The sequence below is a fragment of the Streptopelia decaocto genome (assembly GCF_964273445.1).
Source record: "Streptopelia decaocto genome assembly, chromosome: 1".
Taxonomy (NCBI): Eukaryota; Metazoa; Chordata; class Aves; order Columbiformes; family Columbidae; genus Streptopelia; species Streptopelia decaocto.
Window position 1 is genome coordinate 81,032,066 of NC_138663.1, and position 16,708 is coordinate 81,048,773.

At 40.3% G+C, this 16,708-nt stretch overlaps 1 protein-coding gene across 2 annotated transcripts in view; it reads right to left on the reverse strand.

Annotated features, from left to right (window-relative positions):
* Positions 1–467: 467 nt before the first annotated feature.
* Positions 468–16,708, reverse strand: part of DERA (deoxyribose-phosphate aldolase) — a 54,412-nt gene continuing 38,171 nt past the window's right edge. For both annotated transcript variants that reach the window (XM_082061120.1, XM_082061119.1), the window contains exons 7-9: positions 8,246–8,358; positions 4,582–4,731; positions 468–2,874 (exon numbers count right to left, since the gene is read on the reverse strand). In XM_082061120.1, coding sequence (XP_081917246.1) covers positions 2,818–2,874; positions 4,582–4,731; positions 8,246–8,358 — 320 coding nt within the window. In that variant the 3' untranslated portion in view covers positions 468–2,817. The remainder of the gene's footprint in view (positions 2,875–4,581; positions 4,732–8,245; positions 8,359–16,708) is intronic.

Sequence of the window (16,708 nt, forward strand, 5' to 3'; positions counted from 1 at the left end):
GAGCCCCAGGAGCCCCACTCCAGCTCAGTCCAGGGCCCTCAGCTATGTCAAGCTACATTGTAGGAGTGCTGGTTTCCAGCCCTGCCTCTGGGAATGGACCTCGGACCCATGCTGTTGGTAGCTGTCTCCTGGATAGCTGTCTTTGACATGTCTGTCACAGGTCTCCAGCCTTGTCCCCTGCTGATCCCAGCAGGACTTTGTGGCCCTGGTTCATCTCCTCCCCTCATCCAGGCTCTCAACAGACCAGCACTTGGCTGGTACCGGCAGCTTGACCTCACTGCTCCCCAACATTATCTTCTGTAGGAGGAGCAAGAGAAAAGGCTTTGGATCATGTTGGAGGATTACATCACAGACTGTATGGATATAACTCACTTAAGCCACAGAGAAGTCAACAGTGACAAAAAAGTCACACTCTGTAACACTCAGTCATCTGCTTATTCCTCAAATCCACCACCCCAAAACCAGAATCATCTTTATTTGAATGTGTTCACAGATTCTGTTACTTTTACATTTTAATTTAAAAAAAAAAAAAACTTTAAAAATTTAAACAGAAAAATGTTAAAATTACTTTCCAAGGAATCCAGCTTCTTCCAAAACACTGGTTGCATGGAGTTGCACAATATTTCACATTGATATGTTTGCAATGTTCATGGAAAAGACAAGTGGCTTGACTTTCCAGGAAGCCAAACACCTCCACCTGCAAAGGGAATCTGCTCCCTCCAAAGCAAAGTAACCAGCAGCAGCCTATGTGCATATCAAAATGAAGGAGGACTGTCAACAGAAATATAAATAATTCTTCCTGGAAAGTTCATTAACCAACATGTAGCTCCTATGGAAAGAGGTTGTTCTCAAACAGAGTTACTCGTGTTGAATAGCTCAGTGGCAAAGCTGGACCTCCATTATTTTTAAAGAACTAATCAGAGTCCTTCATCTAGAAACTGAGCACCTCCAAAAATTAGTTTCTATCTTCGTGTTAAATGTCCAAAAGACAACCAACAACAAAAAAGTGTACTTTTAAAGTGAGGTGTATCTTTCTGTCATTAAAGAAATACACTCATATATTTATACAGCTAGAGCTGAACAGCAGCAAAACCCAGTGTGCAGTTACTGGGAGGGCACAGCAGAGGGTCAACCTGGCAGGCACCTGGTGGGAGGTGACCTGCTACAGCAGGCTTTGTATTTCCAAAAGCTCAGCAGCAGAATTTTCCACTAAATACACAAACAGGCACTGGAATTTTCTTTCAAGAAACTGGCAGTGATATCAGAAGTAAAACCTGTGACAAAAAAAGGCCACTTTCCAGGAAAACAAATGTGAAAATATAGTCACAGCTCAGCCTCATTTTCTGTATTGATACCTAAACCAGAAAAAGGCTAAGAGCCTTGGATGAACTACTTCCTGGGAAATTAAGGCCTATTTTTAGTATTGAGCACTGCATATAGGATTTTGTTTCCTGTATATGTTGTTTCTCTGATTTTTTTCCCTATTCAACTTTCCTGTCCACCCAAGTTGTTTGGTAGAGCACTAGTGATTCAGATGGTATAACCAGATAAATAACTGAGTTATTGTATTTATGAAGCACAGATCTCTCTGTAATAAATGTACCTTGTAGCTTGATTTACAGCAAAATCCTCCTCCTCTTACTTCCCTGATGAGACCTACTTAAGTCAGTGAGACTAGTCATGATGATAAGATAATTAAGTTTTTAGTACAACTCTGGTTAGTGAGCAGAATGCAGTTCCGAGATAATGAATCCACTAGCTCCAGCCTGATACTCAAAAGGTGTTGATGATTTTGGTATTATTCTTAATGTGCTCCAAGAAAAGTACTTTTTACATTAAAGCTGTAAACCCTGCATAGGACACAATTCAAATTACCTTTTAAATTAAAGAATTGCTTTTAGAATGGCAAAGTTGAAGTTCAACCAGCATAGCAGTGACACCTAGAAACTGACAGTCAAACCCCCCTAGACTAAAATGCAAAGATTTGCATGAATGTGTTTTAAAATGACAGGAGACAGGAATGGGAGCTTCTAAGCAACTTAGACTAAAATTTTAAGAGTGAAATGCCTAAAAATAGGCCCCTGAATGCATAGTTAGGCACCTATATAGAGGCTGCTTGATTTTCAGTTGTTCTGATCACCCAGAGCTCCCATTAACTTCAGGAGCAACTGTGGATACTCAGCTGTTCCAGAAATCAAGACACCTTTATTCACGGGTCTAAATATGGATGTCTGTGCCCAAGTTTGGGGGAAAAAAATACAAAAAAAAAAGTGGCTTTTTTGCTACAGAAACGTTTTATAAAAGAAAGTAATAGCCAAGTTTCATTTTCTCAGGTTACAATGCTTGAAACGGAATCAACATAACAATTAATAGTGCAACACATCTGTGGCAGAAGACTTTGTCTGAGGTGAATAGAAAGCTATTCCAAGATCTGTAGCTCTTAATTAGCAATCTGAAACATTTCATAGATATTTCACATCCTGAGACTGCCAAGTGTTACCAGGCCACCTAAATCTTTTTCATAGTACTTCAGTGTTGCCATTAATAAGCTTTTCAGGCTGGTCTGGGGAAGACTTTGCAAGATTAACTTTTCAAATCTGCAAGTATTAACTATTTAACTATTTCAGAATTACCATTTTTTCTGCTTTTGGATCAAGTACAACCAGCAGACTTGAGCATATTTTTAAACACTATAAAATATGAAGAAGGGGGAATTAGGCCTTTAATTCTGTCATATGCACTCGGTTGTCAGAAGACTTCTGAATGCTGTTTGCTTAAAGACCTATTTTGAAAAGTAATCCTGAGTTGATTTTGTGTCTAAACCGTTGCCAGGTCATGCGGAAGTGGATAAGTGCCAGTCACATGGTAGAAAATCTGCAAGAAAAAAGAAAATTTATGATGGAATTATATATGACTATAAATCTGAGAGTGTCAAGGAAGTAACAAATTAAAGGCATGCCAGATGAAGACGATGGATATTTATATGTGTGTGTGTGCATAGAATATGGTGTAATTTACCTTTATATACTTGTTTATAGGATCTGAACTAAGGCTCCTTGCTGTTTTGCTTGGAAAAAAAGAAAAAGCAAAGACTCTTGTTGTTTTTAACTAAGCTTTCAAAAAAAGACAGGTAGAGGAAAATGCTTTACTCTCACCATAATCTGATTTTGGTGATTTCAGTATTATTTTGTAATATTAAAATTATCCAAATTTGCTTACAGCTTATGGCTCATTTCAAACTATTCTTTTAACTGTACTGTCTTGGGGATGGGGGATTGTTCTCCTCATTTTCTATGTTTGAGTCTTTCTATTTAAATACCTGTTTGCTTTATTGAATATAATTATTGGAATATTTTATCTTAGATGTTTTTCAATGGCACAGTATAGCAGAGCTTTGGTCATGACTGGGGCCTTTGTGCAATCCCTGGCAGACAGAAGGTTGCCACTGTTAAGAAATCGGAACAAATTGTGCAACACAATCACTGGCTGTGTTGTAAGACTTGGCAGCGATGGAAGTGGCAACAAGAAAGCTCATGCTGCTTTGTCATAGCCAGGGACACGATTTTAGGTCAAGAGTGAGGCAGAGGCAGTCTGGCAGTGAAACAAGCCAATATTATTCTCATTGCAGGAGGGAGCCAGGGGTTTTCAACAGTCATATTCACCTGACATCTCTCAGCTGTTCTATATTCTTAAGATATGTCAGTATTTCAGTTGCTAGGAAAGGTGGGGAGAGGGAACAGACTGATGCTTTTTTTTCCTCCACCAAACCCCTTACATCCTATGTTCTCCCACCAGTAGCAACAGCAGAAGGATTCTCAAACTATTTTCTTGGTTAAAGCTAATGTCGCCTCATTTCCTGGGTTTAAGAACATGGGAGTGAAGTTCAGCAGCCCTAATGGTTTAGTAGTTTCTGTGACACTACACTGTTCTCAACTATGCTGTATCCTCTGGGGTTGATCCCCTACACCAGTGGGGTTGGTCATGGGTAGGCAGGTCAGAACCTTTCTTTGCACCGGGAATACACATTGCCACTGAACCTCATATGCTATTTGTCTGTCAAGAAACACAGCGACCAGCCTGCACAAAAATAAAAACAATTAGAAAAATGAGGCTTTGTATTTTCTTCCCCAGGAAATAATCAATATGAAAAAACTTCCCTATCAGCAGTACCGTATGTAGGATGAGAAGTGCCCTTCTCCACAACATGGAAATGTGTTGTGAACAGTTGCGGCACAGTGACACGAAGGGTCTGCAAGGGTCAGTTGAACTGGCAACAGCTAGGAGTGCAAGGAAGTGCATTTGCAAAAGACTCTGTATATGTACAAACCGAGCCAATTTGCTCTCCCCATTGGAAACCTAGCCCAGACTGCTAGAATGCCAGAGTTCCAGATGCCTGCAATGACAGGCCAAATTTAAAGAAATATTGGGCTGGAAGTGAACCTGTCATTAATAATGAATTAGATGTATGTTCTATTATCTTTTAAACAGCACCTAAAAGCATATTCTGCAAAACCAGTAAGCCAGCACATTTAGAAAGATAACTTTTTATCTCCACAAAGCTGAAAACTGTTAACAACTAACCTGTTTCTCAATGTCTTCCAACAAACTACTGGCACCCAGGCGGAAGAGCTCTGGTTTTAGCCACTCCACTCCCAGTTCGTCCTTCACCAGCATAAGCCAAGTAATAGCATCTTTTGCTGTCCGAATGCCCCCAGCAGGTTTAAATCCGACCTTTATGCAGAAAAAAAAAAAAACGTGCAACACACATTTTCATTCATCAGCAACCCTAGAAGAGCAATCAGCATTTGCACACCTGCAGTCTCAAAGTGCCTGTGGTGTATGTAACAGCTCTGCTCTAGGGAGTATCAAGACTGCAAACAGTATAAGCTCTGAACTAGTGCTGAGAGCTATCATGCCTCAGAGATCACTGCAGAAGACAAATTTTTGTCCCGAGGGACAGCAAGTGAAGGAGTAACACCTTCATCCCCAGTGCACTTTCTCAGGAGCTGGGTTTGAGGCCCAATGGAAATTCTTTGCCCTTTACATATTAGGCCAAGGGATCTCAGCAGGACATGGGATATCTGCATATGACCTACTGCTCATGTTGCAATCTAATACCAAATACATAAGAACAAATACATGTGCAATAACATAACACCAAAGATGCTGAAATAAAGCATGTGACACAGCTGACTCATGGGGAGGGCAATGAGAGATGGCTGTACTTTATAAAAGCATATGCACCAGAGCTATACATGATCGGGCTGTACATTCAAACCTATCAGAGGTTTAATTTTCACTGAACTTTTCTAAATGGGGTTATTAGGTCTGGTTTTACCAAAAATCAAAAGTTTTGTGCTTCACAGGAACTGCCAAACTTCTCTCCCAACAATGCTGGATACGCTTTCGGTCCCTTGATGTGAGACACAAGTCATATTTGGTCAGGTGAATTGCCAGGTATGCAGAGGCACACATGCCAAGAAAAAATTATCTTTGAGGTGAAGCGTGTCTTGAATCCCATGGTCAACCTGCAGTACAGAGTCAGCACTGAGGTGACCTGGTGTGCACCCATAGTGCCAGTCTTTTGTTTACATGTCACGTAAACACATCTCATTCTGAGATAGAGCTTGTGACACGCAGCTATCAGATCTCTCATAAAAAAATTCCTCACCTGCATTAACCAAAATGTTGGCCAGCAGCAGCTTACTAAATTCTTGAAAACCAAGGAGAAGTAGGAAAAAAAAAAGAACAACTGTACTGTAGCACACAGTGATTCTTTTTACATTTCCCTCTGCCATAAACCTTTACCTTGGGTGCTCCTTCCTATCAGCCTCCTTCAGCAACAATTACTGTTCTGATTTCTATATATACATTTCCAATAAGACAGGAAAAAGCTTGATAAATGCAAAACATGAAGACTGTGTTTTTTGTGGATGGATGGATGCATACATGCATGCATGAGTATATGCATAAATCTGTTAAAATCAGATTTCCAAAAGGAATTTAAACCATAGCAATTGGAAAAGCATTTTCTAGACAATAAATTAAAACAGTGAGAATGTGTTTTCCCTCAGGAAGAGAAATTCTAAAAAATTCAAATTTAGATTTCTTCCTAGAAATATTATAACTCTCTGAGACAATCTGTGGCAAAACCGAGTAAAATTTAGTTAATAAGAGAATTAAAAACACCATGCAGAACTCCTTGTTCTTTTAGCAAATTCTGAAAGCTCTTTTCTTTGCAAAAAAGCTGACAAAGACAAGCCTGTCCTCTCCTCCATTTACCAGCTTTCCAAATGGCACATCTGACTGCTACAAAAATGCACAAAGGAGGGGGGGGGAAGGATTTAATTCAAGAGCAGTATAAAGTCCAGCTACCACTTTCCTGCTATTTCACAGCATTTCATTATTTTGCTTAATAAGTTCATCTCCTCAAGAATTTTCTCTTCACCTTATATTATTAAAAGTAATAAGTTTTTCTGGATTGGGGGTTTTCCCAACAGAAAAACCAATTTATGTATGTCCTTCAATAATGACAGGAAAAGATTATTTCCCATTATATTACGCACTTTTCATATCACCACCACAGCTTATCATTCAATAAATGTTACTCCGCAACTTGTTCCTTTCCTTGAAGAAGTTTAAATTCTATATTAACGTGTTTTTCCCAGCCAGTGCCTTGCTAGAAAGCACCCCTACAGCAGCAAAATTAGTTTGTTAAAGAAACCATTTAGAAATCTCATCACTGATAATATTGTCTTCAGTTAATACAAGCACATAAAGTCAGTTTACATCCAAATCACTGACACACACATAAGCACTCAATAACACATTTTATACAGTGAATGCATGCTTTTAAAGCAAAAGGTGAATTCAACATTTATATCCAATTATAGGTACAAAGCTGCGTTAATGCAGCAGAGTTCAACCTCTGGCACACATCCCGCGTTAGCAGCACTGGTGCCAACGTGAGTCACCCGGCCCCAGGGATCTGCCTCAGGTTGGCAGCAGCCATGATGCTCCTGCAGAGGCATAACTATCTGGGCTGCCCGAGCTGTTGTGTGGCAGGGGGAGATGCAGGCTGGGGAAGGGAGGAGTCAGAACAGCTCAAGGATCCATGTTGGCCTCATCTGGATGACTACAGAGAGCACACAGGCACATGTCCAACCTGCTGTCACATCATCCCGAAGCTCCAAAAGCCCCTGAAGCCATCTCAGCCCCTATCCCACTGCGCATCCCATGTCCTAACATCACACCTCAAAAGGCCACCTGCAGAAGGGACAGAAGGGTGAGCTGGAGAGGATGGAAAGGTGACCCAGAAACAGGGAGAGAGGTTTTAGCTTAAGATACAGTCTCCTTGCCAGAGGCTGTAGGTGAGGACAAACCCCACTGCCAAACACCAGCTCCAGATCTAACTGGCAGCTCCTACTTGCCAGGGGATAAAGGAGGTAAAGGGTAGCTCAAGCCTTCAGAGAAAACATTCTCCCTTCTCACTGCTCCAGTGCAAGGATGGATGGACAGACAGGTCATCACTGGCTCTGTTGTATGCTCCCCGCTGTTCCACACCTCCACTGACCTCACTTGACAGCGACCTGACGGACAATTGGCATATCCCAGGACATGACATTCTCCTGGGCCCTGTCACTCCCTCCCTCCATCCCAGACAACAGGACGCAACTGGATCTGCCTTCTTGTCCCATTGGAAAGTCCCCCTGACAAGGGAGGAAAGAGCAGAATTTCTCTTTTGTGTTGACAGAACAGAGTCAGAAAATACAGTTGTGTACACCGGACAGACTCTTGATGACCCCAAATTTGTACAGCTCCACCAAGGTTTATGGGAGTATGCCAATCACTGTCAGCTTGAGATCTGCCCTGGTACTGAAATAACCATGTAAATACCTTAAATGGTGAAACAAAACTCAAATCCAAATGCAGCAGGGTATGCATCAAGTTATTCAAGGGAAGAAAGCCAAAAGTGTTTACTTTTTGGGTTTAGTTTTGGTGGGTATTTTTCGGGTTTGGTTTTTGTTTGTTTGTTGGGGGGGGGGGGTGTTGTGTTTGTTTTTTAAAGTATACAATTATTAGCAAATCAAATGAGGAATACAAGACAGAAGTCCCGTTACCTATTGCTCATACAGCCATAGAAGTTATATACATGGATTTATATGTTCTGCATTTTGAAACTTATTCCAGTCTTCCTTCTGAGTGAGCCTGTTCGGTTAGTTTTTATAAAGGTAGTGAGAATTACCTTGTTGCCAGTTTGCCAGTAGTACTCTCTAATGGCTCGCATCATGACTACTCCAACTGGAAAGGTCGCGTTTTCCACTTCCTTGCCTGTAGATGTCTTTATAAAATCAGAACCTGAAAGGAAGTGAAAAGCTTTATGGTAGTTTTAGAAGACGAGCCACTTCGCACATACATAAACCACGCCCTCCAGCGATGTCCTCATGTTTCATAGTAATTATGAAGCATTTCTTTATACGTATGTCTCCTTGGTGTTGGTGCTGATCTTGCTCTGGTCGAGACTAGAGCAGGAAGGTGAAATACCCATTCAGTTTGACAACCCAGGGGCTAAATGAACACCCCAGCTCTTAATTCTTTGTTCTAGCTATCAGACCAACAATCTCTCTGGGTAGTCCAACATAATGTATGTTCCTTTATGGACACTCAATCTATGTGTAAATATACATTAATAGGAATGTGTCTGACTAACCACAACAATGGAAATTGTTTCCTCTGAAGAAATTTTGCTTATAAATCAACGTTTTAGTATTTCCACAAGGATCCTTCTGAACAAAAAATAAATTAATCAGTTTCTCTAATTTAACTTTGCATCCATTTAGTCTGGCATTTGACAGTCTAGTATTGTATTTCCCAGAGCTGTTTAAAGTGAAAGGAAAAAAATCCCACATGTATTTATGAAATCAGCTGTGAAATACTGTAAACAGGGGAAAAAGTCCCTCCTTATGCATTTTGCAATTGTAACATTGCAAATTACTATACTTAAAGCCATGGTATCATGCAGTAACAAGGTCAAAATATCTGTGCTATTTAAAGAAAGAGAGTTAGCCTTGGTCTTTTTTTTTTCCTGTTTTCTCACTTGTGAACAATATTCTTTACCACCTATCACTTGCATAGTATTCTTGTGCATTCTTGCTCTTCTGAGGTGGCTTAAAACAAATCCTGCAGCACAATATAACAAAAAGCTAAGAAACTAACTAAAAATTTGCTTTGCGGTGTCTGATCCTGCATTGACACCATACAATGACAAAACTTCTTCAATTGCATTAGGGCACACTTTATCCCTGGGAACCGACTTATTAGAAAAGGTGTACTGTGGGATCATTAATTATCAAAAGTAATTGGGAGAAGGAGAAGGATAATTCAAACATCATGTAGTAGTGAATCACCCACTTCAGTCAATTGGAACTGCATCTGCTTCCACTTCAAATTTGGCGTAGGGTCCATTTTGTCTCTTACTTGAATGATGATGCCTCTGCAACATCTCCTAGAGGGAGCAAGGGAGGTTTCACTACTGGCCCAAATCAACGAGTAGCCCAGACTATTAATACATTTGAAGGGTGTACAGTGGCACACTCCAAAGACCTGTCTTCCTCATGAATGCTGGCACACAGGTAGGTCTCAGCTTGATGGGAAGTTAAGACAAAGCCAGGCATGTTTCTGCATCCTGTAATTTAAACACAATCGAACAGTGTCACTAACACTGTGCCTTGTAAGATCACAATTTTCTCCGTAGGCTTACTGTTTAGGCATTAAGGAAGCCATTTGTGATTCAACTGCACCATCCTATGACAATTCCCATTCTAAACTGAAAGAGTTATTCAAGGAAAAAAGTTCCAACTCCAGAGAAGGTGCAATGTGCAGAAGAGGCAATTAATAGTTGATTGAGCTTTGCAAAGAATGGAGCACATATAAGAGACAATTGAGTTACCTATTTCAGAGCTACTCCCTTCCAGAAAGACACTATGGACATCTGATAGTCGCATTAAAACAAATAGCAGTAGACTTTAACATTGGGACTTTAACATTGCCAAATTATATTTTTAATTTCCTTTTCGAAATGTAGCACTTAAAGTCCTTCAGCGCAATACTTTTCATTTTTTCTAGTATAAGGTAAGTCAAAGCTTTTATAAGTCTTATAATTACAAGTCTCTATGGTACAGTTTCATTAAAAACTTTCATTAAACAACAGCTGCCCTTGTATATGGTCTTCTAATCAATTTGGTCAAACAGAATGACTTCTAATCAGCTGTTGATAAAAATAGAAGATGAAATTTTAATTCTAATAGATTAACCACAAACTCAAGATAGTCTTCAAAATCCATCTAGCTCTATTCTCCAGTGGATTTAACGACTATTCAGCAACTCATTACTAAATAGAACAAGATGAACATTTTCCAGTTCATTAAAGAAATGTACTATGTATTTTTGCATTGTCCTCATGATTCGTTACAGGGAGTCTTAATTACAAGATAATGGATAATGGTTATTAAATGCAGACTCCAGTAATGAAGCTCTATTCATTTGTGAGCCTCAGAGACTGCAAAGAGGGGAAAATAAAATTACTAGCTTCAAAAGATTAACGGATCAAATTATTATTCAATTTTGAAAATCTCATTCAGACTTCATAGAAACAAGAAGAGATTAAAAACTAGTATTAGTACAAAAGTAGTGCATTTATATATTTATTTTTAAATAATATCTTAAGGCTATTACCAGAATAATCAGCTTTAGATGTGATTATTAGACAAACATACAGCCAATTTAGTAGCATCCTCTAACAATGAAAACAATACATTTTTATTTCCTGAACAAATTCTATTTATGACACAAGATCTTGCTAGCAGGACTGCATGCAGCCTCTTGCAGAAGATGAAGATGCACACTAGCAGAGAGCGCCACAATGCAAGATGCTATTAACGTTAGATTTCAGGAGTGAAAAGGGGGATTTAAAAATCAGCCACTGCCATAAAAAACACCTCATTAAGTAGACTTTATGCCAACCTTGTAATAATAAAGGAGTTTCACCAAGCCTATTTCTTATTCAAGTTTTCAAAAACAAGTCTAAGGAATGTTCAGCAGGAGTTTCATCTAGAAATTTATGTGATGATTTAGAAACTTATCACCCATCATCCCATCTTCTTATGAATGTACGCACTCAAAAAAGTCAAGGCTAGTGTTAAACAAATCCTGGATGGCTTTCTCCTTCCTTAGGGTGAATTACACAATTCAATGAAACACTGACTTGAAAAAAAATGAGTTTGCCAGGGTAGATGTCTAGGCTCAGCGAGCCTGGAAGAGCTCACACCACTCTTTTCCAGTGTGTAACCACAACACTACATTGCATTTCATGGCAGCAAGTCATGTAAGACTCATTGAATCAGTAAAGAGTGGAGACATCAAAGACTGTTTGAAACACAGAAGCATTAGAAGCCTGTTTCAGGTGGGCTTGCTGCCAACCTAGTAACCCACCAAGGCCTAGCCAGCAAAATTGCATCAACTTACTTTAACCAGAGATGGAAACCCTGAATAAACCTTAAGAAATGTGAACAATGCCACAGCCTGTTGAGAGCAACCAAGCTCTCAGTGCCACTGTGAGCCAGACCACTTGGGCTGCAGTCATCTGCCTTGTGAAATCAGGACGAGTATTTTAAGATATTAAATCCCTTCTTACCTAACTCTCACCCTCCATATACATACAGCCCTCAGTCATCACACTACATCAGACCACCCAAAATAAGCCAGCTGAATGTGCACAGGCTAAAAAGAAAAGCGGTGTCTTCACAGCATGTTGCCAAACTCCAGACATAAAGGTTAAGATTAAGCCCATTAAATTACCTCTAGTCTAGATATCCACAGAGCCCTGTTTACTGTGGCACCTGAGCAGAGGTGCAGAGCTGAGGTATACAGAAGCTGAGTGACTTGTCCAAATGCTCAGCAAACATGTGGCAAGGAAGGACCTGAATGTCCTGGTCTCCTGAAGGCCAGAAGTGCTGCCATGACTGGCCCATGCTACTGCTACCCCCTACATCACTTTGAAACACTACAAAGCTTCCCAGTCCACTTACCACCGAAGCAGAGCATGAGAACTGGAGAATCTTATTTAGGTGACAGCACCCAAGAAACATGCTCTGGTTCCATAATTAAGCAATAAGGAATAATAAGCAGTATAGCAGTCATGGAGTAATCACAACCTTTTGGTAGCGAAGTGCTTCAAATGCCCTTGGGGAATGATTATCTCCTCATAACTACAGACTGTGTTGTTGCCTTACTCTTAATAAAGAACAAAGACGCGTCTGGCAGTTTTAAACAATAGTTTAGAGAGAGATGCTTGCAGAGGGACAATTATGCCATGCTACTTTGTAAGCACTTGCAATGAGCACAAATGTATCTTTGTTGCTGCAACTCAGATGTAAGAATATGTGGCAACATAGGGTGAACACATACCCTTCAAGAGTTCCAGGACTGGTGGCAAAGAGAAGGATGCTGCTGAGAGGACCTGCATAAGCCCCTGCTGTTTGTGCTGACAAGGTGGCAGTGATAAAATAGTACATTATCAAACGTGCATAAAGTTCCATGTGCAAGTCATCTTTCTATTTTATGAGTACCTAAAATAAGGGTCTTAAGATTCACACACAATTAGCCTGACTTGGGGTGACCAGGTTATCAACCCTCTGAAAATTAAAGGCAGGGCAAGATATAAAAGGCTAATGTGGTAGCTAATTCTTGTCAGTTGAATCATTGTAATTGTTCACTTACATGTCCTTATCATACTTCAGTTGCAAGATAAAATATATTTCCTGGAGCTTAAATTTGCCATTGAGAAGGAGAAAAGAATACGCAGCTGTGACAATTTACTTTAGCAGTAGCTCACCGAGTAGTTTTAATTCCATCCCACGTGGCTATGTTGCCAGTCCACTTGGTTATGTACCTATGCACGTTCTCATATGCCTGTGTCTGTCTGAAAAACACTGGCTTGCAACTTTGTCTTTTCTGAACTGCCTGGTTTTTTATATTCTTTTCAGAACAGTGCCTCCATGGAGGAAAAAAAAAAGGGGGGGGGAGGAAAAAAAATATCATAAGGGTCCGTGTTTAATGACTGTTTACAAATAAGACAACTTTTCTAACAACCCATCCTATCATCTCAGCTTTGTTTTCAAGACTCAAAATGGATGCTTCCTCACTCATACACCACCTCCAGTAATAGGTGTTCTGTGGGCCAAATGATGCCCTTAGGAACTCTTCTGCATGCACACGAAGGGACAAATTATGAAGTTTATACTTATGCAAAATTCCCTGTAGATGATGCTTGAAAGAATACAGCACTCCTGAATTATGCATAGCTTGCTAATGCACTATTATAGTGTCTACCACAGGTCTCCATAGGATACTATTACCTAATTAGTATTAGTTTCTTGTGTGTTCATTTAAAATGTATTTCTTTAGAAGGTTCAACAGAAAGAACCATACCACCTTCTGTTGCTCTGCTATATAGCATGGGCTCTTGCTGTTTGTAGAACATTCCTTCTAATCCAATCCCTATTTGATACGACGAAGGAGAAGATGAATAACTGACATGTGTTGCAGGCTCAAGGGCCACAGCTGGAATCCCTGTCAATGGTGGCTCTTGGCTTTAGGCTTCGAACAACAGCAAAGTGCAGGAAAAAACATGTTCCCATTCCCCTCCCGTATTGCCAAGCAGAGCAGTGCTGGGATATGCATGGATGCAGGAGCAGTTCAGGAAACTGTGCTGCTGGAACAGCCAAACAGCCATTTCTCTTCCTCTTCAAAGAGGAAGCAGCAGAATATACTCCCAAGAGCAACTAGTAGGACCACAAGGAAGCTTAAGGAATCCCTGTATTGTTATCTGCTTGTTAAATTTAATGTTTCTTCACCAAGATCTCATTTTCCATTCTTAAAACTGTGTACCATGCATTATACTCAAGGGCTTTACAGTCTATGACCTATATTAACCTTTTTTAATTTTGCAGATGGCATTACTGAAACTGGTTAAACAGTTTGCCTAATGACATGATGAGCAAAGGGTAGAAAGAAGAAATGAATTGATGCATCCCAACACCTAATTCTAACCTTACTATAATCACTGAGAAAAAATACAACTTTCCTCTCAGCTTATCCACTCAGAATGCTGTTTTCCCTTACAGGTTATTTTGAGGGCTACTTTTTGTCACTCCCCTCCTGATTCTGAGCAAGACATAAAATACGAGAGACATCAGTGCAAATCTCCTCCCTACTCTAGCCTCAGCTCAGCTTGAGAGCTCACCTCAGTGAACTCGGGGCAGAAGACAGTGCTGGTGACACAGCTCTGGCCCCAGACACCCAAACCTGTGGCCTCCTCCAGCACGATACCTATGACAAAACAGAACCTTTAAGATTTGGCTGTTCCATCAGCTACCAAAATACCTGGGGAAGGGAGTAGAAGAACTACAAACAACTGAAAAAAGCATGGATAGTGTGCTAGCGGTGAGAGTAGCTACAGCATCTGCATAAAAATCTAGTGGAAGTGCTCCAGAGCATGCTTGGAGGCACAGAGCAGCAGACCTGCTCCCCCTCATTGCCTCCACCACCACCACCACCATCTCCACAATTACATAGTGGCTATGTATAAAAAAAGGCAGTCGCATCTTTCAACACATCACTCCGACTCTTTGCTGCACAGATAGTGAAGGCTGAATTCTGCAGATTGCCCTAATGTCCAAATGTCATCATTTGCATAAAAAAAAAAAGCTAAAGGTTATAAAATAGCACGTTGTTTCCGTACATGGTTATGGATGTGGCCAGGGGCTGAGGGGATTGGTGGCTTTCCCTGCTTTGGCAGAGTGTTAGTGTCCCACATACAACAGCCAAAGGCATGCTGGGTGTTTGAGAAAGAACCATGACAGTCATTCTCTTCGTTTTACCAGTAGCACACAGGTTGCTGCTACAACAGGTTGTTGCTCCTTTATGAAGCAACCTAAATGTTCACCTCTCCTTTCAGATTAGATACTGGCACTCAGGTTCTCAGCACTGAGACACGTGCTCCTGCTGGGCTGGGTGAAAAAGCAAAACGCTGTTGGAAAAACTAAACTCGATTTAAAAACCTCACCTATTAAGCTTCCTTTACAGACACCCAATTGTGTTGCATTGTTTACTTGTTCACACTTAAAGTAAACTAAACAATTATAAACTATCCTAAACTATAAAATAATTAAAACAGCACTGATCTAGGTCAGGCTTCTTCCCTCTTGGCATTCTTGGTTTTGGATCAATACATCTCAGTCTATCGAAGTGTTGTCCAGTACACGACATATTACAGACTGAGGCTAAAACTCTCATCTATCTAGCTGTAATGGCACTGCAATTTGGAAGAAAATAATAAATATGCATGACTGCTTAGAATCACAGCACTACAGGCATATTGCATACCATGTTTTAGCAAATACATTTAGGTTTGTGCTTTTTAATGTTGATAGCAACTTTGAAACAAATATGGTAACACTAAAACTCAGGTATGCTTATGTATTGTCTATTAGCTTGTAACAAAATTACTCAAATTGAAGAAATAGCTGTTTAAAACCCATTTGGAAATACTCCACAGCAAACAAAGTAAGTAGAAAATTAGTCTACTTTATGAAGAAGGTGCTATGAATGCTAAAGTTTGTTTTGTTTTTCTTTTTAAATACATAATACAGCCAAAATCATGACACTTCAATGTCATTTTGAGTGCTTTTTAACACCTCGTGATAAAAGCATTTTAAGATTCTATTCTGACTCTACCCCAGAGAAAGGCAGAATTGATTTTTGAGATTTAAAATCATGTCTTAATGCCACAGTCAGAATCTGTCCAGCATCCAGCCTCTTTGTCATGCAGAGGACAAACAGCCAAAATCAGCCCCTCTTCCACACTGTTCCCTACACATAAAAAGGCAGCTGGCACAGGTGGAGGCTTCAGCACTGGGGGGATTTTCAGTATCAAAGGCATTTCCCAAAACCACTTCATGGCATTGTCAAGCTTTTGGCTTTGCCTGAAAAAAAAAAAAAAAATCTTACCAGACTCATCTGTGATGTGTTTGTTTCCTCCTGGCTTTTACAAATCAGCTAGAACAGCTTCCTTAGGGGCTTGCATAGAGGGCTGAATATTCCAATTCCACTAATCATGTGTTTACCAGGAAAATGTTAGGCACTTCTAATTTTTATCATACTTGAAAGCCTTCAATACATGTAGATTCTACCACGGACTTCCTGGGTGCAGGTGTTGGGCATTCTCCTGATGCAACAAATATCCAAACGGTAATACCCTGGAAGGCCTTAACTACACATAAAGCATAAAGCAGCATAGTGAAATGGCAAGCTATGGTTGTTTTTGAAAGGTACTGATGTTACTTGCAGCTCTTGCTTCCCAGAAGTTTTTGGCCCCCAGAGTGTTTCCTTCTTTCCCCACCTTGATAACTTGACATCTGGCAAAACCATAAAAGCCCACATGTGTAGGCTGCAATGTGGGCGAGAACTTCCAGGTACTGACAGATATTTTCACCACTGTCAGTAGGGTTATTTTAAAAATTTTTCTTAGCTCTTCAGGTAGCCTGAATACCAAAAAGCCTACCAGTCTCCTTCAATAAAAAAAACAACCAAAACCCCTGACTGTGCAGCCACACTGCAAGCAGGAGGCACCTCTCTGCTGGGGGTCAGG